This window comes from Silurus aristotelis, assembly GCF_946808225.1.
Source record: "Silurus aristotelis genome assembly, chromosome: 2".
In the NCBI taxonomy this organism is placed as follows: Eukaryota; Metazoa; Chordata; class Actinopteri; order Siluriformes; family Siluridae; genus Silurus; species Silurus aristotelis.
In genome coordinates, this window is record NC_139575.1 from 16,390,536 (window position 1) to 16,416,102 (window position 25,567).

Below are 25,567 nucleotides of genomic sequence, written 5' to 3' on the forward strand. Positions count from 1 at the left end.
AAAGTAGGTTACCGCCAATGTATGAATTTTAGTTCAATGCCTGTATTGCGCTTTGTGACCTATAAGGCTGAAACATTCTGTAGATTCAGCAAAAATAGAGCTCTCTTCTTTTGACCAGCTTGATTGTTAGGGGAAATCCCCATCTGCCATGCTGAGAGTGAATAGTTCTGTCATTTAAAGTGCATTATTTGTTCCTAAAACTAGAGCTGCTCTGAAATGATAAGCCTGAGCTCTAAAGCTCTGGTTTTAGCAGGGAATGCTAATTCTTTTTAAATTGACTTTTCCTGCCTCCCATTAAAATATCACAGCTATAATTGTGTATGTGTCTGTTGCTGTGTAAAAAAAACACGTCCTATGAAGACCGGAGCATGTTTCTTTTTAGCCATAATTAGTCTATTAGTGATGCCTCCTTAAAAGTTAATAAACAGCTTGTTTACAGTCCAGCAAATATGTGATATGCAAGAGAGAGAGCGAGAGACTTGGACAAAGCTGGAGAGAAAAATAGCAAAGCAAAACAAAAAGAAAGACATAAAATATAGAAGTATAAATCTGTTTTTTTTTTTTTTTATTTTGCGTCATTTCATCAAGAAAGTGAACTGCTAGAAGATACTACACATAGCCAGAAGCTGTAAAGTCAAATTCTAGACTGTTTCTATGGTAACCACACATAACATAATCTAGTTTATTGCAATGGTCTATCATATTTATGAGCAGGATTTTACATAGTACAAACCCATTACGGCCATCGCATCTGTGGTCCGGAGAATGAGGGAGCAAAATTGCCTGTGCTCTCTTGTCATATAATCTCTTTCCCTGTTAGCGCACTATATTTCCTGTAGATGTTTCCTGTAGATTCCCCAGTCGTTGCCTAAAATATACTGTTAAAAATGACAGTGAACAGCTGTAAAACATAGATTTGGTTGGTTCAGAATATAACTGAGTTGAAGGTTATTGTTCAAGGAATTTTTACTTAATCAAGGCATTTTTTTGTGTTTCCTGGTATTTTAACATTTCCTTTTTATCGATGAACCGCAGTTATCTCAGATTGCTTGAGCATTGATTCAATGCATTAGTTTTGTAAAGTTTATTTAGTTGTAGATAGTTGAAACAAGTGAAGCTACAGTAGTTGGGGTGTAGTTGCGCTGGCTCATTGGTTAAGTCTGTGTCACAGATCAGAGATTTGTGTTTCAAATCCTAAATATACTGTATATGGATATCCGTCCGTTTGCATCCTGCATAAGCGAAATACACAAATGAACTGGTTTGTGTGTTAATTTATGCCGCATCATAATATTTCAGTATTATTACTTCACTGGCAACCCAAGTACTATAACATTTATTCTAGACAATCATGTGCTTTTCTGTGAGCTCATGTATGTAGAACAGGGCCAAAAGCACGTTCCTCTAAGTGAAAGCTTCCTCTTTGATCGAATGAGCAGTTTGAAAAAAGATGCAGTGGTCGGTTTCTCATGTCTCGGAGGAAGCATGTGTTCGTTTTCACCCTCCCCAGGTGGTAGCTGCTAGGGCTGGCTAACAGGTTGAAACACTGCGAGAAAATATTTTCCCCTTTTTTCATGTTTCCCTTTTTCAAAAGGTCGTTCCATTTTTTATAATTGTAAGCCATTTTAGCCTTGTAATAGTATAGGCCTAAAGATTAGAGACACAAACAGAAGATTTATACTTTATGCATTCTATGAATACAATGTATTAACATATTCATATTGTGTAATAGCTATTATTTTTTATGCAGTACACTGCAGCAAGTTACAAAACATACAGCTAGATCTTTTACTAGAGATTAAAAAAAAAAAAAATAGAAAAAAAGAAAATCCCTCAAGTTTTTCCTTAATCTGCGCTATGGTAACTTTGCATGCAAATTTTGTGGTAAAAAAATGTTTTCCATTGGCCACAATAAATCCCAGAGGGTTCCACCATATAATTATCAACAATGCCATGCATCTGAACCGTCAGCTTACATATATTTCTAACAGTAATTGGCCATTCATGGAGAAAATTCTTGCTTAGCACAGTAACATTACTATTTGAATGTAAAATATGTACAGAAACAGAAGAAACAGAATCCTAATGATCCTAATAATACAAGGAATAAGGTCAAGAAATGTTTAGGTCAAGTTCTTTGTCACAAAAAAGCATAAAAACATGTCTTTTCTAACAGTTGTGTGATTGTAGTGCAGTGAGGGAGATTCCTTTCTCTCTATTGCATCATTTGTTAGTGTGTCTGTGTGTGAGTGTGTGTGTGAGATGCAGCAGTAGAGCCACTGCAAAATTTAAACACCACAGAAGAGCTGAGTGACGATATAGCTCAGAGTGGAGTGAAGCGCAATGGGAGAAAAACATCCATGTCTAGCACAAGCATACACACACACACACACACACACACACACACACACACACACACACTGAGCACTTCTGTCGATTAGGAAATGTCATACATTTCTTCTTTTCCTGTTTTATACTAATGTTCTCTCTCTAATCTGGTTTGCGTCTATATTACCTCACCAGGTGGTACAGCAATCAGAGGTAAGAATGCTGGAAACACTAAACATCTGAACTCCTCGTTGCCTCCTTCTTCACTCACCACAGAGTCTACCATTGCTTCTGTCTGTCTGTCTTGATAACATGCTCTCTGTCTCTCTCTTTTGTTCTCGCTCTCTTTCTTCTCTCTCTCACTCTTTCTGATCCTACATTTGAGTGCATGAAGGCTTCGATCATCTGCCTGATTTATTCACTTCAGAAACACCACGTGAAGCTCAGTACAGTCAGCGCTGAAAGTCAGAGTGCACTACCGAGAACTAATTTCATGAATTTTAAAACGTCGTTTATGATAGCATTGTTTAAAACTGAGACAAAGACTATACATTATTAATTGACACATGTTTTATTCAGATAGTAACACTGTATTCTCCTTTCTCATGGTGTTAATTATTTGAACAGTTTGCACCTGGTATTCACTCAGTCACACTCCTATGCAGATACAGATGATTTAGTGTTATAAGTCAAAAAGAAATGAGGCAATGCATCATTCTAAAGTACCATACTTGCGCCATACCTTATTTATATATATTGGATTTGCCTAAAGTTTTTTTGAGATGTCAATGTACAGTATGCACTGGATACCAGCAGCATGTAATACTCAAAAGTTACAAAAGTCATCTGTATAATCACTGCAAGATCCGAGATTTCGTTCTGGAGCTCTTATGTCTCTTGATCATTGTGTAAACAGTCCTTGGTAGTGCATTTTGACTGTAAATCCAATGCGATGATCCTTTATTTAGATCTGTGCAGTCAGTTTTTATGTGAAGAGGCTGAGAGAAAGTAACAGAATCAGTACAGCTTTGAGAAGACTTAACATCTGTGATTAGTCCTTCTTCATATGGCTGCTGTTTATCTGCTTACTGCAGATATTAACCAAGGTAGAAAGTAAAAATAAAGACAGAGAAAAAGGGGAGTATGGGAGTGAAAAAGCACTGAATTGATTAAAAAAAGTAAGCTAGAAAAATGGCGAATCGGGAAACTGTGAACGGGCTTTTCTGAATCATTTGTTCTGATTTGGTTCAGACAGACAGCAGACTGATAAGAATGACTTTACATCTTGCTTCTGTGAGAGTAAAAGAATAAGACTGTGTGTGCGAGAGAGAGTGAGTGTGTGTGTGTGTACCCCCAGGTGTTCATCAGAGACTTAGATGTCTGCAAGAAAGAAAGATATTGATAAAAAATATGAAGAGGCTGATATTCCAATATTAATAAGTTTAACTCCTTTATCAATGCTCCACTAGGTCTCAGCAGTCCCATAACCCTTTTATTCTCATTTATTTTTTCCCAAATCCAGCACCAAAACCTGGCTTTTATTAATACGTGTGCTTCCATCAGTCAACTGCATGATGTGTGTTGCAGTTCCACGGCGTTGCTACACCGAACCATCATGTTTATTCACACGACTAACTGTTTGTCACAATTCTGCATTATGTACATCTTGTATTCAAACGTCTTAACTAGAACCTCGTTGTGAGTGAAATTCTGGTAGCTAGTCTACCCTGGTGTCATAAATATGTCATTGCACAAATTCACACATGATCTCATATTCACATGCCAGATTGAAATGAACTGAAATGATATATTTGATAATTAAAAATGGTCTGCTTGGGGTGATTTAAAATTGACATGTTTTACCATGAATGACTACCTAGCACAGTGTTATTGTAGCATTTTAGCTAAGTATTATTAGCATGTGGTTCCATGTAGTAGGGTAATTTAATACTAAAATAATTTAGAACTAGCTGGCTTTTGTTTTTTGGAAATATTGTCAAATAACAAGGTAGTATGGTTGTTAGCTGCTATCACATTTGAATATAAAGCTAGACTTCACTGCTGTAGAGAAAGATCGCCAGCAAACTCAATACATTATCATCAGGAAAAACACCAGGGCTGCACCTTCATTTTGTGTTTTGTATTTGGATGATTATAAAAAAAACAAAGTCACTTCAGTGGGATGAATTGGCACTTAAATAATTACTGCTGTAGACAAGTATTATTTGGTTTAAAAGTCAAATGGAATTCACATGTAAAATTACAGTCATGTAGTATTTAATAACAAGTATGTGCAAAATTACTACTTGTACCGACTGGTAATATTGAGGCGCTCACAGTCTCAAGGAGCCCAGGTTTGATCCCAAGCTCATGTTACTCTCTGTGTGGAGTTTGTTTTTACAGATTTACCCAATGTGTTTACTTAAAAAAAAAAAATGTTAGTAGGCTGATGAGCTACTATAAATTGGCCTGAGGTGTTAATTCAAGTTTCATGTGGTATTCCATCCAGGGTGTTTTCCTGACACACATTTATTGAGCTTAGCGTTTGCAGACTCTAACTTTGCTCTCTAGGCTATATATATACATACACACCTATGTAATACACTTTTTATTATTATTCATTTATTTTTATTTTTAAAACACTGTAGAGAAGGAACAGGAAAATCTTCCATGTTATTGGAGAATACCAAAATTCATGTTCTTACATGTAGTCAATTCACATGCTGACAAGTCAATTATTTACTAAAATTTTATATTTATCAAACTAATTTTAGGTTTTCTGGGATTTAAAAATAACAAAGAGTGGTGATTATATAACTACAGTGCAGCTTATCTTCACATGTTGACAGGGATTGCTGTCCTTTCTGTAAAATAAAAAAAGGCTGGTTCTGTCTTTGTCCTTAACAGATCCATACAGCAACATGGACATGTTGGAACAGTCTTCAGCATAATACCGTCCTGCCAGTCGTAAATAAATGCATAGGCTTTTTTAAAGCATGTAGCGGAACTCTGTAAAGACCCTCTTTAGATTGAGTGCTGTCTGCTTTTATTTGAAGCATACATACTGTAAGTAGATTTGCGACCTCTACCCATGGATCCAAATCGGACGAGTTGAAACTCAAGTCAGGGCATGACTGTGGTATTGTTTTTTTTGCAATGTGCAAATGGTTGTGTGACCTTTGTGTTGTTTTCAGGTGCGCTGCAGATAGAGAACAGCGAGGAATCAGATCAAGGAAAATATGAGTGTGTGGCGACGAACAGTGCCGGGACACGATACTCCGCTCCGGCTAATCTCTATGTCAGAGGTAAGAGATGTCCAGATTGGACACAGGGGACAAAAAAAAAATACACGGGACAAAATGTTAAGTAACGTCATGTACGGTGTGATAAATAACTAATTCAAAATGTCATGCTGTTTGTCCTCCTCTTGCTCTCCACAGCTCTAGCTCCATTCAAACCAGGATCCTTCACACATACACAAACAAAGAGAACCTCCTTTTACCTTATGTGATCTAAAAATTACACTCACTTGTTTCTTTTAGGGAGGATAATTTCACTGCTCATGTCCAATGTACTTTCAAGGCATAAATTAGTGTTTTCAAATTCCAAACTAGGAGAACCACAATTACCTAATTATTTGAATTAGGGCTGTAGCTATCGATTATTTTATTAATCGAGTATTTTAACGATCATTCCAACAATTATTAAAGCGCAATACTAAATATACAAGAGAAAATAAGACGGGTCTCAAAAATTAACAATTAATTTTTTCCTTTTTTTTAATTTTTATTTGATTTTTATTGCTGATATTTCATACAAGAATATTTGTGAAAACGAAATCCATTTAGTGCATTTAATTGCCATATTACATATAAGTGCAAATGTATAAATAAAAAAATCTAATAAAAATATAAAAATACATTTCAGATTTCTCTAAAAATAAAAGTAAATACACTGTATGGTGAAATGATCCCAAGCTTTGGAAACTTTGTCGTTTTCTTTAGCCTGAATCCTATAGAAGCACGTTTCCGCCACAAAAATTTTTTTTCTCTCCTCACAATTCTGACTTTATTTCTTGTAAACATCCGACATTTCTGGTGCATCCACTGGTGTGGGCCTGAAGTTTGAAGCTGTTGGTGTATGAATGAAGCTCCTCTACTTGTTCCGTCTCCTCCAGAGCTGATTGTTACACATAGTTCTCTTCAGGGATCGGAAGCTTAGTTTATTACCATGCAATTTAATTGATTAGAGCCCATACTATTTTCAATGTTTAAAGATTTGTGTCACAATTGTAAGAAATAAAGTTGGAAATTAGGCAAATTTTTTTTTATATGTGGCGGAAATGGACTTTCATAAGAATCTACTCTTCGCCCCTTTGCTGTTTTCTCCCCGTTCCTCCATTTTTTTTCGTTCTGCAGCATGTCTTCACCTGTGCAGAGTGCTCCAGAGTTTAGCGGGTGGTGCGCCAGTAATAATGGACCGTGGGGAAATACAATGCTTAGTGTGTATTTAAATGGACTAAACAACGCATTTTTTTGTATTCTAATTACTCTAGGGAATGTTTCAGGCCTAATGTGAATCAGGTATGTCTTTGTGTATGCAGTAGATTCTGTACATTCGAAAGTTTCTAATGCTGTAGATCTCCAAGACTTCAGTCTTCTACTTGTAGATTAAAGTGTGTTTCTTCTCATAATCCCACTTTTTTTTTTTACTTTTTGATTGCACTTTTTTAAATGGAATTCACTAGAATATTTAGAGCCCTCTGCTGTCTGATATGAGTATTGTGACTGCAGTACAAACAACCACAAGCCTTAACTGTCTCAGCCGCAGCACCTATGAAGTTAGGTATGCCTTGGGAGTTGCCCAATTTAATTCCAAACTGTTTTTAAATATCACTGACTTGTGTGCCTGATCAACAACAGCATTAAAAACATTCTCAACCTAGAAACCAAGGAGGTGAGAAAAGATTAGGTGTTTTCTAAATACACATTCATGAGACTCAAAATACAGGTGAAAGTCAAAACAGGTAAAGATCAGGTCATGATCGCATATGTGCACATGATTTTAGACTCATAAACTAATGAGGTAATTCTGAGGTAAAAGCCACTAATCCTATGCAGATAAATCTTGTGGCTTTTACATAACCTAAATACCACAGATAGAGTTAACAGGAAGTACAGGTAAAGTGAAAGTGTGTGTGAGGTGGTTAGAAATAAGTATCAGATACAGGTAGGGTAAAGAAATAATTTAGGAGTCAGTTCATAGTAAACATTAGGTACAGAGGAAGTGAAAGCACAAGTTAGACAACTATGAGTGTGTATCATAGTTTTGACTGGTGTTTAATGGTGCAGCTGAGGATAATGTATGGGTATGTACAGTATAAAGTTCAAGTGAGCTAAATGTCATGTACAGGTAAGGCAATAGCTATGTACAGGTGGTATTCTTTCACAATTTAAAGTACCAAACTGTTGGCATGGTTCCATCCAGGGTACATCCCTTGTAGCTGTAGTGTACATCCATTTATTGGGCATGTGCATGTTGTGTACCTTTTGGTTAGCTATTAAAGTAAATATTTAAAAGTATAATATATTCATGTTCAATATTTAATAAAGATAAATATACTTGCATTTAGCAAAGGCATGCCCTTGATGGTATCACTGTAGCAACAAGGAGACTGTGTCTAAGAGTATATAGGAGAACCGGTTAAAGATCACACACAAATCAGATGAGAATGGTATTGCTGACAGGTAAAGGTCTACTACAGGTGAATATGAGGTTACGGTCAGGAACAAGAGAGGGAATAGTCAGCTAGAGTGTAAGCATCGTATGCAAGTATGAAGAACATTTATAGGTACGTGTCAAGGGGTTGGTACAAGTAAGGTATGAGTCAGGTATCAGGTCAAGTGTACCTTAGGGAAAGTAATTGAAATCGGCACATAGAGGTGAGATTAGGGTGAGTGTCAGGAAGTCAAATATAAATTGGTGCTACTGCACTGTGTGTGTGTTCAACATGCCCCTTAAGGTATGCCTGTAAGGTTACTGCAGGATGAAGGGGGGATTCCAGATGAGCAGCAGGATTTCAAAGGGAATTCTGCCTACTTTTGCACCCACTTCACACCACAGCTTGATTCTCAAAGAAGACCTTTCCACTGATTTTATGATTTCTATTAACTCTTTCAGACAGGGATTACTGTTGGCCCGAGTGTGGTTGTAGTTCCGGTAAGGTTTAACAGACAGATATAAGCTTTGCATTAAGACAAGTTGCGACCAGTTATGCTCTAACTGTTCAAAAACGAGGGTGTTAATAAACACCAACATGAGCTGAAACTTGGATACAGTTTCCATAACAGTCTCCTTTATTGTTCATATCGTCTGGTCTTCCGTCTTTGTAATTAGTGAATGGCAGCATACACTTCCAGTCAGACGTTTTTATGTATCCTGTGTTTAACAAGAGGTGCATTTTTCATTTTGTAAAATTAGAAGCTGTATTTACTGAAGTGGGGGAAAAATTAGTAGATTCTATGTTCAGAATTTAAATGGCTAATTTATGATAAGATAAACCTTTATTTCCCACAGTAGGGACATTTTTCATATAATTTTAAATTTGGCTTATTTGATAATTTTTGATTTGGCTTTTTCAATTTGTGGGTCAAGAGAGTTTTGAAACTGGAGTGCTGAGAACTCAAATAATTTAATTGGATATTTTAATAACATTGTGCTATAAAGCTGCTTTTGAAATGTAGATGCTTGTTCATGCCTAGAAAGGTTTCATTTCCTTTTTAGATCACATGGTATATTGGCTGAAATATTATGTTATGTCCATTCTCAAAAACTCACAGGTTAAAGGGTCTGTATTCTGTCCATCTTTTTCGTCTGTAGTGTAGAATTTTAGTATTCCTAACTTCAGGATTAAAACATATTGGAAGTGCACCTTCTTGAGAAAGACCAGACTCCTTGCTAATAATTGTGTTAATATTGCAAATAGTGAGTAATATGTGTTGAGAACTAAACCGAGATATACCAGCTTCCTCAAACTTTCCTAACTCTCTCATTCGACTCAGCATACGATGAGTATTTGTTCCTGTGGCCAAAACTAACTATGGCTAATGTACTAGAAATCAGCTAAGATGATGGCTAGGATGATAAGATACTTGTCTCATTTTGGGCAATTTGATATGGTGAATTGCTAACTCCATCAGTCCTTTTGCACCAGTTTTGTCTCCTTGATATCAATCTGTCTCATTGAGGCATAAGAGTTAGTGCAAAAAAGTTTCTGAATAGATTGTTTTGTCTGACCTTGGCATAAATTTACTTGTCTGAAGAAAGCTGAGTGTGCGTTTGTTTGGTGTATCATATTGTAAGGTTTGTGATCGGGTGGTGTGTGTATGTGCGTGCGTGCGCGTCAGTTCTAGAGGAACAGAGTTGTGGTTCTTTCCTCATTTGATTCACCTCATCCTGTTTACTCACCCTGATAAGAGTCTGAACCAGAAGCTCTAATAACACACACAGAGCAGAGATCATATCCGAAGAAATGGAGACCTTTTGCTTTTGATCTGAACTCAAACCACACACCTTAAGATGTGGCAACGGATGGAACACACTCAGAACCTTGGCCTTTTGATGACATTCAATATATATTTATGAGTCTGTAATCGGGATCAAATTCCTTATTTGTAACCTGCATATGTGTGTGTATGTGGGGGAGGTGTCTGTGCAACCCTTATATATCGAATATATACTAAACCATAAATGTACTTTTATTTCAGCTCAATGTGCATGCTCTTATTTGAACTTCCCTAACCCTCTCTCTCTACAGGTGTGGAAACCTAAAATCAATGTGTGGGCTGCTCAGTGTGTGTGTGGGTGGCCTCGTTCCTTCTCCTTGGTGCTCTTCAACCTTTCTCTTTTTTACGCTGATTACGCGATCCAGTTTTCTTTATTCTCACCTCTGTGTGCAGGCAAGCCTATATCCGTGTGTGTTTACTGCTCATCTTCCATATCTCCAGGTTGTAACTCGGCATATACGCTCTCTGTATATGGGACTGCTCACTGCTGAAATTGCTTATCCTGTTCCATAAAACATCTGCGCATGGTCACAGTCATCCTTTAGCAAGCTCACAAGCAACCACTTGAGGGTTCCTGCCTTCTCACTGCTTGTTAGTGCTGATGCTTAGTAATGTGTTTTCTAGTCGTGTGTGTGTGTGTGTGTGTGTGTGTGTGTGTGTGTGTGTGTGTGTGTGTGTGTGTGTGTGTGTGTGTGTGTGTGTGTGTGTGTGTGTTGGTGAATAGAATGAAGTAGGAAAACCATTAGACATACTCATTGTAGAAAAGAATAACGTGTGCCTGTGTGCTATTAATTAGCTTTAAAATCTGTTATGTTTAAAACTTGAAGAGAATTGTGTGTATCTCTGTGTTAAAAGGAGTGTGTGTGTGTGTTTGACCTTGGTGTTTCAGTGTTCTGTAACATCATGTTGTTATTGCTCATCTCTTTAATGGATAAACGGAATATTTGCCTGTTTTACTCTCTGTTTCTTCTTGTCTTCTCGTTCTCCCTCCTTTTTCCTCTACACTCTCTCTCTCTCTCTTTCTCTCTCCTTTTCCTTTCCTCCCTCCATCGTCTTCATCGCATCCTGCCATCAACACTCACTCCACTTCCCACTCTCAGACCAGCGGGAAGGTGGGTTCCGTTATTTCTCCTTCTCTTCATCTACATGGAGGGCCTGCGGATCTCTTCTTCAGCCCCTCCTGGGGGTTTAACTACAGCTTAATCGCCCTTTTCTGATTAGTTTTGCCTCCCTTTTTTTCCCTCCTTTTTCTCTTCCAACTAAACAATTCCAACCTCATTTTTCCTCAGAATTTCTCCCAAAAATCTTTGCATGCTGCATGTATGTTCTGCTTGTTAATTGCTTGGGCATGGATCCTTTCATGTGTAATCTTTCATTTCCACATTTGTAGCTGAATTTTTTTGATTGTTACATAATCAAAATAAATGCAATCATTTGATTGTTTTAGATCGTCAAAATTTGCAGAACTTTGGTGAAATGAAGGTCTAGGTCAATAAAGGTTTGTCATTACATGCTGTTGAACAAACTGCCCTTAATTAAAAATGTCAATCTAATTATTGTTTTATAGACATTTGAACAGTTGAGAAATATAACAAATCTACATCAACTCTTCAAAAATAGTTAGCCATAATATAATTTTATTTCAGCACAGTATTATTATTATAAGCTTTTCATCACCAGCTTTCTGTTTTATATTTTGTACTTTTTATCCTCCAGAGTAAACCACTGCCAAATCACCAATGTTTGTGGTGTGGAGAAAGACATTTATCAAACACTGACAGCAGAACATCTTATTCTCTCTTGAGCCAAACTTGAGCAAATCAATTTCTGTTTTACAGCTCCAAAGCTATAATGCAGACACCTTCAAAATCTTTTTGATATCGCAATGCCTATAATTGTAGAATTAAAAAACCTGAGATAATATATTTTGATTTGATTGGCACCTAGTAAACTAAAGATATGGCACTACTGGATATTAAATCACTATGTAGAGTTACTATGTACAACACTTGACCTTATAATATGTTGATTCTCCATTTTTACAAACAGAGTGCCGTTGCAATGTCACAAGGCATTAAATCTCCAAGGTCAAACAGCAAAACTTGTTTACGGATGAGACCCGAATGCCGAGAGTGTAATTATCCTCCCTTTTTCGTAGCTTGGAGCGTTTGAGGACGGGACATATTATTATCGTCTGAGTAAAAGCCAAAAAGCCTTTTTGGGTTTCTGAGCATTTAAGCCGGATAAAGAAGAACTGATTGTTTAATTTGGAAGGGGCTGTGTTGGTTCTGGCTCCAGTGATGAAAAACAATCCTGAAACAAGTAGAGAGAGAAAGCGTCATTTTCTCCTCGAGTTTGGCGTACATATACTGTGTGATCCATCTTTGTAAGCTAGTGTTCTGCTTGATCACAGAGTACATGTTAGAAGGATATGTATCTTTTTAAATTACATCTGAAAGTGTTGTCAAAGCAGTGATGGTTTAGAAAATGAACCAGCACCTTCTGGCCAATCAGATTTGAGAACTGTATTTCAAAAGACTACACTATAATCATTAAAGGGTTGAAGCTTGTATTAGTTCAATCATTGAAGTTCACCTCTATTAGTCGTATTAGTTTTATCCAGTTACTGCAGGCAATTTCACATTTGTGATACTCCCTGTGGCATTAGTCTGCCATTTGATGTCTTGGAAATGCAGTGTCATTGCTCAAATTCGATGCTTGTTTTTCCCCTGCTATCTGACGATCAAAGTTGTTTTTCGGATCAATGCAGAGAATTTTCATTTGTGTCAATCTGACTAGAGTTAAAACCAGTTCCGTTGCTTTGTTCTCCTTTAATAGGCAGTCTTGCTTGTTTATTTATATATTCACCCATTTCTTCAGTCACGGGTCTATGCTCTGTTGACTGTAGCTGAGGCTGCTTTGCGTCCTGCGTGTGCTCCTGTCTGACATGCTTGATAAAGTGTGAGTTTGTGTGTGCATGTGTGTCTGTGCGTGTCACTTGAGTCTGGACCACCCGTCCCTCTAATCTTCTGCATCCCCTTCCAGCATTTCCTTCTCTCCATTTCCTGTAACATTCTTACTAGACCAGAGTGTGTGTCTGCATTTCTAACAGCTCACTTAAAAAAAAAAAAACTCAATTTTTTCAAAATGAGATGGTGGTATCACACTCACACATCACACTCTCTTCTCTAACTCACTTCAAATGAATAAAACTCCGCCATCATAACATGACCATCCTCCATTTCTGTGATGTCCAGCAGTAACAGTCTGCCCTCTGTGTGTATGATAACTAATGTAAATTAACATGGACTAACGTGGTCTCTTCTTCCCCTTCCCTCCAGCCAGTGTGCTGAAACTGTGTGCTGTCTCACAAACTGACTGGTGCATCCGACTGTCTTTATCTGGTTTATAGATCACATAATATATCACAGACCCACAAATGTGTGTACATGTATTAAAAAAATCTGAATTTCCCACATGTTGATAGTGGCTTGAGCATAAATATAGAAAAAAGAAACATAGCCAAAATTAAAGACCCAAAAAGAGAGATTGGTCAAAAATTAAAAAGGGAAAATGAAAACATAAAAAAGGGGGAAAGCAACATGGTCCAAACCAAAGAAGATGAAAAAGTAACATGGGGGAAAATCTAAAAAAAGGGAAAATGTGACATGTCCAAAACATAAAAAGTAAGAAAAAGAAAGAACGAAAGGAAAAGAAACATTGGGTCAAATCGGGGAAAAGAAATTTACCACACATACAAAAAGGAAAATAAAACATTGGGCCAAATATAAAAAAGGTTGAAATGTGACATGCCCCCCACATAAAAAAGGGTAAGAATGAGATATTGGGCCAAACATAAAGAAGGTAAAACAATGCAATAAAAAAGAGAGGAAAAGAACACTGGCTCAAACATAGAAAAAAAAAAGAAAATTACACATTGCGCCCGATATAAAAATGGCAAGCATGACCCAAACATAAAAGGTGCGAATAGAAAATAAAAAACAAAAAAATGGATACATTGACCTGCACGTAAAAAAAAAAAAAAAGAGACATTTCTAAGAAAAACATATAGAAAAATATATTTAGAAGGTAATTTGGTTCTGAGACAGGCAATGCTTTGTGTAATCTCCCATGGTGAATAAACTTCCTAACAAAGTGACATTTCACAGCTCAGTTTTCACTTTCTGGGTTTTTTTTATGGTGCACAGCCAGGTGCAGATGATAAGGCGCCGCTGTGTCTCGGCTGCTGTACTATCACGAATGCTTCTCTGTTCTGCTTTCCCTCAGGGGGATAAAAATCCCTCCAATCTAAAATGGCATTCAAGTCACGTAAACATGGGCGATTAATAATCACCTTGCTTCCTGATCTGTCTATAACCCAGTTTGGCCATGCTATATCCATTTAGACCCTGCTTTAAGAAATGGGAGCTTGTTCAGAATTTCCATTCTGTTTGCTCATGTACTTCAAGGAGCAAAGTAATAGAACCTAAGATAGCTTAATTAATTATTGATTAACTTCAGAAATTGATCAACTAAACAGGTATAAGTAATTCACATAATTCACATAAGTAATTCAAAAGTAATTCATGGTTGTTTTATATTGTTTTTTTTTTGTTTTTTCTTTCTTTTTTTTATTATTTCATTTCATGTAAAATGTAAGCCATGTCCATTATAAGCTGGTCTGGAAGGTTTATACAGCTGATAATATGCCTTTGGCAGGAAGTTTTGCTGGATTTAAGTGGATGCATTAGACTTGGTTTATTGGATTGTGTATTTTCTGGTCAATTAGATGTATTAAATTGGACATGGCAGATTATTGGGTGTATTTTTTGGGGGCGGAGGGTGAATCAGATACTGTATGTTGTACTAAATGTGATAAATCTGTCAAAGCAGGTTTGGCAAATCATATATGTTGAATTGGGTATAACAAAGCAGGTGTAAGGAATCTAAGCCATATATCTTATTCAAAACATTTGACCCAAAGATTTTATTCATCAATCGACCAAACTACCCCAGATGTACAGTGTGTTTATTAAAGCTTTTAAATCTGAGACATTGAATAATGTGTACACTGTAAGTCAAGTCAAGTTTATTTGTATAGCGCTTTTCACAACAGACATTGTCTCAAAGCAGCTTTACAGAAATCAACAGTCAAGGTGAATGATGTGCATTTATCCCTGATGAGCAGCCACGGCGACTGTGGCAAGGAAAAACTCCCTTAGATGTAATGAGGAAGAAACCTTGAGAGGAACCAGACTCAAAAGGGGAACCCATCCTCATATGGGTGACATCAAGAGTTTGATCATAAATCTTTCAACAATACAGAACACTGGAGAGTGAGAACTAACATGAGCACTGGAGTATAAGATTATAAGTAAATGTTCTTTCAACAGTCTTTGGTATAAAAGTAGGAGCTACTGAGCTCAACATTTGTGATCATCACAGATCCAGCATCAGCTTCTCCATGCCAGAGCCTTTAAACACTTCAGGAGGTCTAATGTCAAACTCCACACATGCAGTGGGATCCAATTGGCACTGGTACGTCTCTAGATGGTTCAGGATGTTTGCGAGTTCGGCATCTACTTCTTTAAAGTCCATAATCTTCATGAGGTGGGACGTGACTGGAGCTGGCCAAACCTCAGGAAGCCTCGGGATGGGGAGAGAAAGAGAAGCAGTGGAGAGGAATTAGCGTAGCTGCTGTGCATAATATTAACAGCACAAGTTGATAATGTGCATGTGATCAGATGTTCTGGAGCACAAGGTTATGATGTGATGTGTGTTATGTGTAGGCGTTGCTAAAAAGATATGTTTTTAATCTACACTTAAACTGGGAGAGTGTGTCTGAACCCCGAACACTGTCAGGAAGACTATTCCAGAGTTTAGGAGCTAAATGTGAAAATGCTCTACCGCCTTTAGTGGACTTTGCTATTCTAGGAACTACTAGAAGCCCAGAGTTTTGAGATCTCAGGGAGCGTGACGGATTGTAGCATGTTAGAAGACTGGAGAGATACATGGGAGCCAATCCATTTAGTGCTTTAGAAGTGAGTAGCAGTAGTTTGTAGTCTATTCGAAACTTAACCGGAAGCCAATGTAGGGACGATAAGATCGGGGTTATGTGATCATATTTTCTTGACCTTGTGAGAATTCTGGCTGCCGCATTCTGAATTAACTGAAGCTTGTTTATTAATGACGCAGGACATCCACCTAGTAACACATTACAGTAGTCTATTCTGCCCAAAAGTATATGAACACCTGACCATTATGTGGTTATTTCCCTAACTGCTTTCCCAAAAGTGGAGGCACACAAATGCATATCACAGATGTCTTTGTAAACAGATGCATTAAGATTTCACTGGAGCTAATAGAGAAGACCAATGCAAAGGTTTTGAAATGGCAAAATATAGGTGCTATTGTCGGTGGTTCATATGCTTTTGATCACGCAGTATATGTTAAATTGAGTGTGTTAATCAGATGTGTAAAAACGTCATTAAATTTGAAGCAAAGTGTTGAAAAGGATGGCTATTTAGGTTTTCTTGTGTTTAAAAAAACAAAAAACAAAAAAAAACAACAGACCAAAATAACAAGAAATGCTCATTAATCATAATGTTTGTCCCATAGTAAGTACAAGATCTAGTGTCTAATCCTCTGTTCAAGCCATGAAGATAAGATACTGGAACTCATAGCACAGAAAGCAAGACAGTGCCTCAAAAATGTGTCTCAAGAGACCTTTCCTTCATGGCTCACATTTCATGATTGTAATTAATGCTGCAGCAGCTCATGTTTTTAATGTGCAGAGAGAAAGAGAGTGCTGAAATGTCCATTCAGAAAACCCCTATAATGTAGAAAGCTTGGTGCACTTCAGGGAACCCCAGGGGAGATGACAATAAAGATACACTGCACAACTTTGCATTTTACATTATTCTATGTTCCAGTTAATGTTGCTGCTTGGGACCAGGTTTCTTTTTTTTTTTTTTTTTTTTGATGTTCATTAGGGACGTTTTCAAAGGCGGCACTTTGCCTAATAGGACAAAGTTCAAGCAACGTCTAATGGGAACATTAAGTCTTGTATTGTTCAGTAAAAAAGACTGCAAGAGAAAGAAAAACAAATAGCGAACACCTCACATGATGAAACTGAAATGGTATCATCTACCACAGTTAAAAAATAAAATAAAAACACAATATTAAGTTCTGCTTCACTAAAACAGCTTGTTTTTAACTTATGTTCACCACAGATGTCTCATAATAATATTAAAATACAGTAATACAAAAAAGATAAAACAAAAAGGCATATCACGGAGGAACTGAATCTTTCATAATGCTAGAGCCATGCTACAGTGAGGCTGCTGGTCCTGTTTACTGTTTATTCCTTTTCTAGTGTGTTCACTTCCTTTTGTCCTCCTTTAACAGTCAGGCGAGTTCCCCCACGTTTCTCCATTCCCCCCACCAATCATGAGGTAATGCCCGGTGGCAGCATCAACCTTACGTGCGTGGCTGTTGGCGCACCTATGCCTTACGTCAAGTGGATGAAGGGTGACACGGAGCTGACCAAAGAAGAAGAGATGCCCATCGGACGCAACGTGCTGGAGCTCAATAACATCCGCCAGTCAGCCAACTACACCTGTGTTGCTATTTCCGCACTGGGCATGATCGAAACCACTGCGCAAATTATCGTCAAAGGTAAGAAAATGGCAGAAAATGGCAATTTTGCAGTAGAGTCTAAAAGACACAATATGTATGGTCAAGTCAGGGCATTCCACATATGACCGCTCTAAAAGGAAACAGCAATACATAACTAAAAATAAAGCACTAATAAGTACTTACGTCATTTAATAACTTCACATCCGAGCTCATTTCAGAAAAATAGAAGGAAAAATGAAGGTGCTTTATACTTGTCACATGTACTTTACAGCAGAGTGCCACTGAGCTACCACTGCATTTGTCATTAGCTATTTATTTTGCATGTGGATTTCAAAATTAGAATGTTACAGTATGTCATGATGTCTAGTATGTATTCTTTTTCAGTCAGCTTTTTGCCAAAACCAATTCTTGTGTCGCTGTATTGTCTGGATGATTGACTTGTGTTTACATTCATGTTTATTTACTTACTTAATGTTTGATTATTATCATAACATGAACTTGATAATTATGAGTTCATGGTGACCTCGGAGCAATTTGTGTCCTTTTATCTGCCAAAGTAATGACGTATGTGTTATCATCCATACAGCTTTCAGTCAGTAAGATCACAAATGTGTGCATGTGTAATCCTTATGCATTGTTAAGCAGAATTGCGATAGACTTTTGGACTGTATTTGTTAAAGACGTTTAAAAGAGATTCTGTGGTTAATAGATTAAAGTGGAGTGCGGACTCATCCACCATTGATTTAACATGACATTTGATTAAGCACATGCTTCCGTCACGATCCAGAAGGATGACCCGATCTGCTCTCAAAGCTCTGATGCCGATTCTTTCTCAGCTGTAGTTGAAAATCTCACAAAAATATCCTTGTTAATAATGAAGATTGTATGATTCCCACATCTCCCTTTAACACAGCGTGTGCCATCAGCTCATCAATCTTTCATCAATGTTGAAATATGAGAAATATCATTTCAGAGTGATAAATAACTCTGAATAATTTTGCTGCCTCCATGTTTCAGCATTGTTTTCCAGGCTAAACCAAAGTGAACCTGTTCAGCTGAATGAAAGGTGTTGTTTAAAAGTGCCTCTTGATGAGAATGAGCTGAGCTTATTGCATTGTTATTACATGGCAGAAGTATTGAAAATCGATCCAGACATGCTCATACCTGTCTCTGTGGTTTAAGACCATATCAGACACCGAGACATCCACAGGCATTAAGAACAAGGTGCTGAAAATTTGGGCCACATGTTGGCAATAGTTTCTTTTTTCTAAGACTTAATTATTTAATTGGTGAATATCAGATTTCTAATCACAGCAACAGCTATAATAAGGATCAAAATATTCAAATCGGAAATAAAATAAACATAAGAGGAAGAGAGAATTATTTATTTAAACATCTGTTATACAGACATAAATTGCATATTTTTGCATTGCTTACAATTCAGAAATTTAAAGACAGTCTTTTTTTTCTTCATATTTTTTATTCATTAAGATTTCATTTATGTTGTGAAAGTCAAACTAAGTCATAGTTGTAGAGCCAGAATTATAAACTGAATTCAGTGTAACTAATCATTAACCTCTAGCAAATTGTTGGGAATCTTCAGTACTACTGGTGCATCAGCTGACATTTACACCATCACTGCTAGCTAACGTTAGTGCCTGCTTACATTAGATCGCCTTTTTATCTGCTCTAAAAATGTATGTTCATTTGAAGAACGATTGAGGTAGTGAAGTGTATCTTGGGTTGGGAAATGAGTAGCAGTAAAAGTGTCACCGGATTAATCCATGCTCTCCATTATAATGAGCCAAGGACATTTAGTGAAGTTATACAGTTCCAACAAAATACTGTACTTGCCACTTACATTACCTACATTAGTCCATTGGCATTCATTAGCGAGGGAACTAGTGTGAAAAGCTCAAGGAGTCTTTAATCAGGATGATAAGAATTGTGCCAGAAAGTGTACTGTATCAAATAAAAGCTAAAAATGTGTATCATTAAATAGATGAATAAATGTTTGGTTAAATTTTGTATAATAAAAAAGAGCTAATTATTCTTTGCTAATATGGTGTGTCATTAAGTGGTGTGCTTGGTATTTACTGAAAGCAGTATGGATGACAACTCAGGGATTTTGAGGTCACATGATAAATACAATTATTTCTATACTGCTTTTAACAATGAACATTGTACCAAAAAAGATTTACAACATGTAAGGATTTAACTTGTTAACTTAGAAGTAAAAATGTGATAAATGGTAAGTAAGATAGTCACATACTTTAATATGGATGAAAAATGATCTCTGTTGTCGACTTGTGGCCTTTAGGACTCAGTTCTCTTTATTATAGGAAAATAAAAACTCAGGAAGGGTTTCATGCTGAGGAAGTAGAGTGACGAAGGCAATTGATTCACTTTAAATCTCCCTGGTTTAGTTAGGCATCACTTAGCACCATGTTAATCCAGTCTACACTTTTTTTATTTTTCAATTACTATTATTATTCTACTCTTCTCATTGCTTTCTCAAAGGCTTTGATGAAATTGGTCTCAATGCTTTTTCTGCAGAGAGAAGAAATGTAAGTTTCACAAAGCTGGGCATTTCACACATTTTTTCCCTCCACCCTTTATAACGCCGTTACCGTGTACACTTAGACATCCATCCGCTCCTCTGACAGCAGTACAATCACATGTGACATAAAAAAACAGAGGTTTAGAGTCATTTTCTGCTGCAATTTTATTACAATACAGGCACTTTACCGCTCTCCTGTGGAAACACGGTATTCCGAGCAGCAGTCCATTACCCTGAGTCAAAGTGATGATAATGGCCGTGTTTACCACGGGGGGAAAAGGAGCTTTTTTTTTGTGTGTGTAATGCCTCTGCATTTCAGGTCAAGTGCACAGTGGATGACCATTAGACGCAGATTGCAGTGCATGCACTCCAGTGTTAGATAACAGCATTACAAATGTTTTAATTAAGCCAACTTGGAACACATTTGTACTTATTGCGAGATACAATAGATCAAGGTACCTCTCGGTGCATAAAAAAAAAAAAAAAAAAAGAAATTCAAAATGAATAACTAATCAGTATAATTTAAATAAGTAATCAGGTAAAAATAATTTAGTTAAAATAGTTCTAATAGGCCACAGCTCATTCAGGGGTTAATATCCATGCAATAGCCCCAAAGAGAAATCACACCAATATAATTGTCCCTGATTATACTGTGTAAATGTGTTTCAGCTCTCCCTCGTTCTCCCATTTCTCTAATGGTGACCGAAACAACAGCAACCAGCGTGACTCTGACATGGGATTCTGGGAACCCAGAGCCGGTCTCATATTATGTCATCCAGTACCGTGCCAAACATTCTGACAATGGCGGTTTCCAGGAAGTGGATGGTGTGGCTTCGACACGCTACAGCATTGGTGGTTTAAGTCCATTTTCACCATATGAGTTCCGGGTCATGGCAGTAAACAACGTGGGCCGCGGTCTGCCCAGCACGTCTGTGGAAACGCGGACTGGCGAGCAGGCACCATCCTCTCCTCCGCTAAGGGTGCGCGCCAGGATGTTGAGCTCAAGCACAGCGCTGGTGCAGTGGGAGCCGCCTGAGGAGCCGAACGGCCTTATCAGGGGCTATAGAGTATATTACACACACGATGCACACTCGTACGCGCCACTCAGTGCCTGGTACAAGCACAACACGGCTGATGCAGCACAGCTGGCCACCATCTCAAACCTGGTGCCTGGCACCACCTACAGCCTGCGCGTGCTGGCATTTACAGCTGTCGGAGATGGACCGCCATCCCACACACTGCAAATTAAAACACTGCAGGGAGGTAAGAGAGACCAGGCTGAGTGAGTGTGTGAGGATTTGTGTGAGGGTGTGAGACTGAGAAGTTGTGAGACTGACTGTGTGTTTTATGCAGTTCCAGCCCAGCCAAGTGAATTCGAGGCAGAGGCAGAGCTCGACACTCGGATTATGCTGCGTTGGCTCTGGCCTGTTCAGGATCAAGTAATTAAATATGAGCTCACATACTGGGAAGCTGACGCTGGAAACAAGGTATAGACATCACACACACGCACAGAATACTAAGTCAGCAGGTTATGTCTGGTGTCTGCACTTTGCCTTTTCCATTTTGCACTAAAATTACAAGGCAAATGTGGTTTAATGGGAAGCTAGTATATGATGGCATATGATTATATAGATTTGCATGTATGCTATATGGACAAAAATATTGAGACACTTGACTTTCCTAGCCATATGTGGTTCATCCCTATAAAATTACAGGCACACAACTGTATTGGTTGACTTTGAATTCATTCACATTAAATATCTCCTTCACTTGTACTAGGAAACCCAAATCTGTTTCAGCATGACAAAGTACCTGTGCACAAAGCACCCTCTGTGAAGATACGGTGTACATGGTTTGGGGTGGAAGTGGCCAGTTCTAAAACTCTGACCTCAACCCTACCAAACATCTTTGGGATGAATTGGAATGCTGACATTTTCATCCTACAGCAGCACAAAATCTAGTGGAACATCTTCCCAGAAGAATAGACATTATTATAAGAGCAAATGGGGACTAAACGTGGAATAGGATTTTTCTAAAGGTGTCCACAAACCTTTGTCCATATAGTGTACAAAACAAAACGTACCCAAACCTTTCATTAAATGACTTCAAACCATTCATGAATTTCAAATAGGTTTTGCTATGGGATCGGAATACGTTGTTAGAAAATGTGTATAAAAATGCTTTAAATTTAAAGCCGTGTCCGCAGCCTCTCAAATCTAAAATCCTAAAAAGTAATGAAGCAAATTTCAAACAGTAAACATGGCTGAGATGATGTATTTTATTTGCACGAGTTGTAAACAGACGTAAATACCATTGCAACGACTGTTTTATTTTGTCTGCCTCTCACAGAACCATCTGACCTTTGACCCGGTTGGTTCATATGCTGTGGAAGGCCTGAAACCCGACACGATGTATAAATTCACGCTGGCTGCACGCTCTGGGATGGGTTTAGGCTTGTACACACAGCCCATTGAGGCTCGCACGGCCCAGTCCAGTAAGCACCACACACACACATACACACATTCCTTCTACGTTTCACACATACTCCACATACACCATCTATACTCACATCCATATCTGCATTTCAAATGATTGACTGAATGCTCATGTGCTCGTACCTGGCTCTTATTTATCCGTTTTACTTCAGGTAACACTCACTCAAAAAGCATCAGATATAAACAATTTTTTTTTTAAAACATGCGATGTGTAAAGAATGGAGAGCTTCAGATTTTATCTACACAGCTAGAAATTATTCTCCAGACGCTTCAGTTTTTCATTCCCCACCACAGTCACCGTTATGTTATTTTAGCAATAACAACATTTTTTTTTTGTTTTTTATCAATGATGTCAGAGTGATTGGTGTGCTCACTCTAATCTCACTCCTCTAATCCTCCATCACTCACACTGAAGTGTTTGACAGTTTAGGGAAAACTCGTGGCTCATACTGGGGGCTGTGGGTGTGTGTCCACACATGGACATGGGTGCATACATGTGCATTTGTTCCCCGTCATCCATAAATTGGGATGACCTCAAAATGGACTTTCTCACTCCGCCTTTCCAGATTTTTCTATCTTCTATTTTTCTATTCTCTTTTTTCTTCTATTTATTAATTTATTGTATTCATTCAATATTTTTTCTTTTCCTTCTGCTCCTTTTTCTATTTGTTCACTCTCTTATTCTCTCACATACTACTTTCTCCTTTACTATTTCTTTTGCGTTTCCCCTATCTTCAATACTCAATTTGCCTCTCATACATATTTTCTTTCCTCCTACTCCACTTTTCTCTCTCTCTCTCTTGCTCTCTCTCTCTCTCTCTCTTTCTTGCTCGCTCTCTCTCTCTCTCTCTCTCTCTCTCTCTCTCTCTCTCTCTCTCTCTCTCTCTCTCGCTCTCTTTCCCAATTTCTTGCTCTTGTTCACTTTTACCAGCTATGCCAATCAATCATTTCTCACATCTTATCTTTTATCATCCACTTTTGCATTCCCTCGATCTCCAATACTCTATTTGTCTCTGTCCATATTTCATATTTTTCCTCCTCTCTCTCTCTCTCTCTCTCTTTCTCTCTCTTGCTCGCTCGCACTTCTATTCCCATTTTGCCCCTCAATCATTCCTCTGTTTTATCTCTCTCACCCTTATCTTTTCAAGGACCATTCTTCTCCCGCATTCCTTCACACTCTCCTCCTTTCTCTTTTTTCTTTACTTTTTTGGCAGAGGGTTACCATCATGGCCCCTCACGTTCACACGTTCGCATCAGGAGACGTGTTTTAGCACTTTGTCTGAAGTCAAACCACCATCAAACCTGTTGGATGATTATCATCTAAGCAAAATCGGTGGTTACCTGCAGAGTCAGGCACAAAGTGCACCGAGAGCTCTGCAATGTCACTTTTGCCAAATTATATTTCTCAAACAGGAATCCACCTCTCTTTGCTTCAAAAAAAAAAAAAAAAAGCAGCATGCGTGATAACACATAGAGAGAACCAGGAAGAGGGATGTGTCAGGTTTTAACTTGCAATCATACCCAGCAAACAACAGGTTGCCATTCATTTCCTGTGTGTGTACCATTGTCTCAGTGTTATATCTCAGTGTTTGCTTAACAGCATCTGCCTTTCTATTTTTAATTTGTTATGAAGGTAAAATGTTTGAACCCTTGGGACATTTTGGAACATCACGACTAGACATGTACACCCTAAGCAGCAATCTAGTATATAGCGAGACAAGGAAAGATGGTTCATTGTGGTGCTGAAAATTTAAAGAGCTATTCTTAGATGTAACATATACAGTGACTTTAGACCTTAGCATAATTAAATAATAATAATAAGTATGATCATTTTAAGTAATATTATATATATATATATATATATATATATATATATATATATATATATATATATATATATATATATATATATATATATATATATATATATATATACACACACACACACACACACACACACACACACACACACATACACACTGGTTTGATTCTGAAATCAGAATGTGTTGTGCATAATTACAACAGGTTCATTTTAATGCACTTGTTCTAATACTCTAAGCCTAATGGGGTTAGGAGACATCTATTTAGAATGCGTCGAAGGAGTTGAGTATAAATAGTTTGTAAAAGTCAGTAAGTTCACAGACATGGCAGTTATTTACTGATATAAATTACATTGTAGTAGTAATCCAACCATTTCTCATCAACAGGATTTATTTTATGTAATTTTGGGCAAATTTCACAGAGGAACATTAACCAATATACAAATTTATATTAGCACCAAATGTATGTTAGCAGTTCCAGGTGCAGTACTGAATGCACCCTCAGCACCTCTACTCAAGTCATTCAGATTTATTTAAGGATTTCCCTACAGGAATAGTAATTATAATGATCATTTTTGAGTAAATATATAATTCTTGGATAGCTACATACAGTGTTCGTTAATAGAACACGGAAATAATGGGCAGACCGGAAAAAAAAAATATTGTCATGCTGGATTCTGTCCAATTACCAAACAAGTATCTATTCTGGGAAACATGAAAAACACCTATGGCAACCCTTATGGCAATCCCAAAATGTCTGGCACGCCCCAGAATATCCAGCAAGATCATGCAAATACACACAGGAGTGATCTACCTATGTTTTCCAAGTCTACCTATGGTATGGTGGTTTGTTTATCCTCCAGGCCAAATGGTGTGTTGTTTTCTCCTGATATTTCTTTCAAAGACATTGTTACTTTGTTGTGTAGCACTTCTCATCAGGACTCAGGAGAATAAGCTGCAGTCGATTAAACCCGTGGCCACGTACAGGTTAAGTCTGCCATGGTGAATAAAGACTTTGTCTGTATTTAGTAAAAGACCAGGATTCTCATTTATGAGCTGTGAATATCAAAACAATTTGAAACACAGAATTTAATTGCTTGAGTTGTTCTGGTGTATGAAGAGATGTGTGTTTGCAATATATATATACACTCCTAAGCATGT

At 37.6% G+C, this 25,567-nt stretch overlaps 1 protein-coding gene across 17 annotated transcripts in view; it reads left to right on the top strand.

Moving 5' to 3' along the window:
• ptprfa (protein tyrosine phosphatase receptor type Fa) overlaps nucleotides 1–25,567 on the top strand; it is a 216,177-nt gene that overhangs the window by 127,473 nt on the left and 63,137 nt on the right. For 9 of the 17 annotated variants that reach the window (XM_083568488.1, XM_083568476.1, XM_083568482.1 and 6 more), the window contains exons 6-10: nucleotides 5,523–5,633; nucleotides 17,301–17,570; nucleotides 20,761–21,354; nucleotides 21,445–21,578; nucleotides 22,441–22,585. In XM_083568488.1, the coding sequence (XP_083424614.1) occupies nucleotides 5,523–5,633; nucleotides 17,301–17,570; nucleotides 20,761–21,354; nucleotides 21,445–21,578; nucleotides 22,441–22,585 (1,254 nt within the window). Of the gene's footprint in view, nucleotides 1–2,523; nucleotides 2,542–5,522; nucleotides 5,634–17,300; nucleotides 17,571–20,760; nucleotides 21,355–21,444; nucleotides 21,579–22,440; nucleotides 22,586–25,567 lie in introns of all 17 variants that reach the window. The other 8 variants (XM_083568484.1, XM_083568478.1, XM_083568483.1 and 5 more) reach the window with 1 other exon arrangement.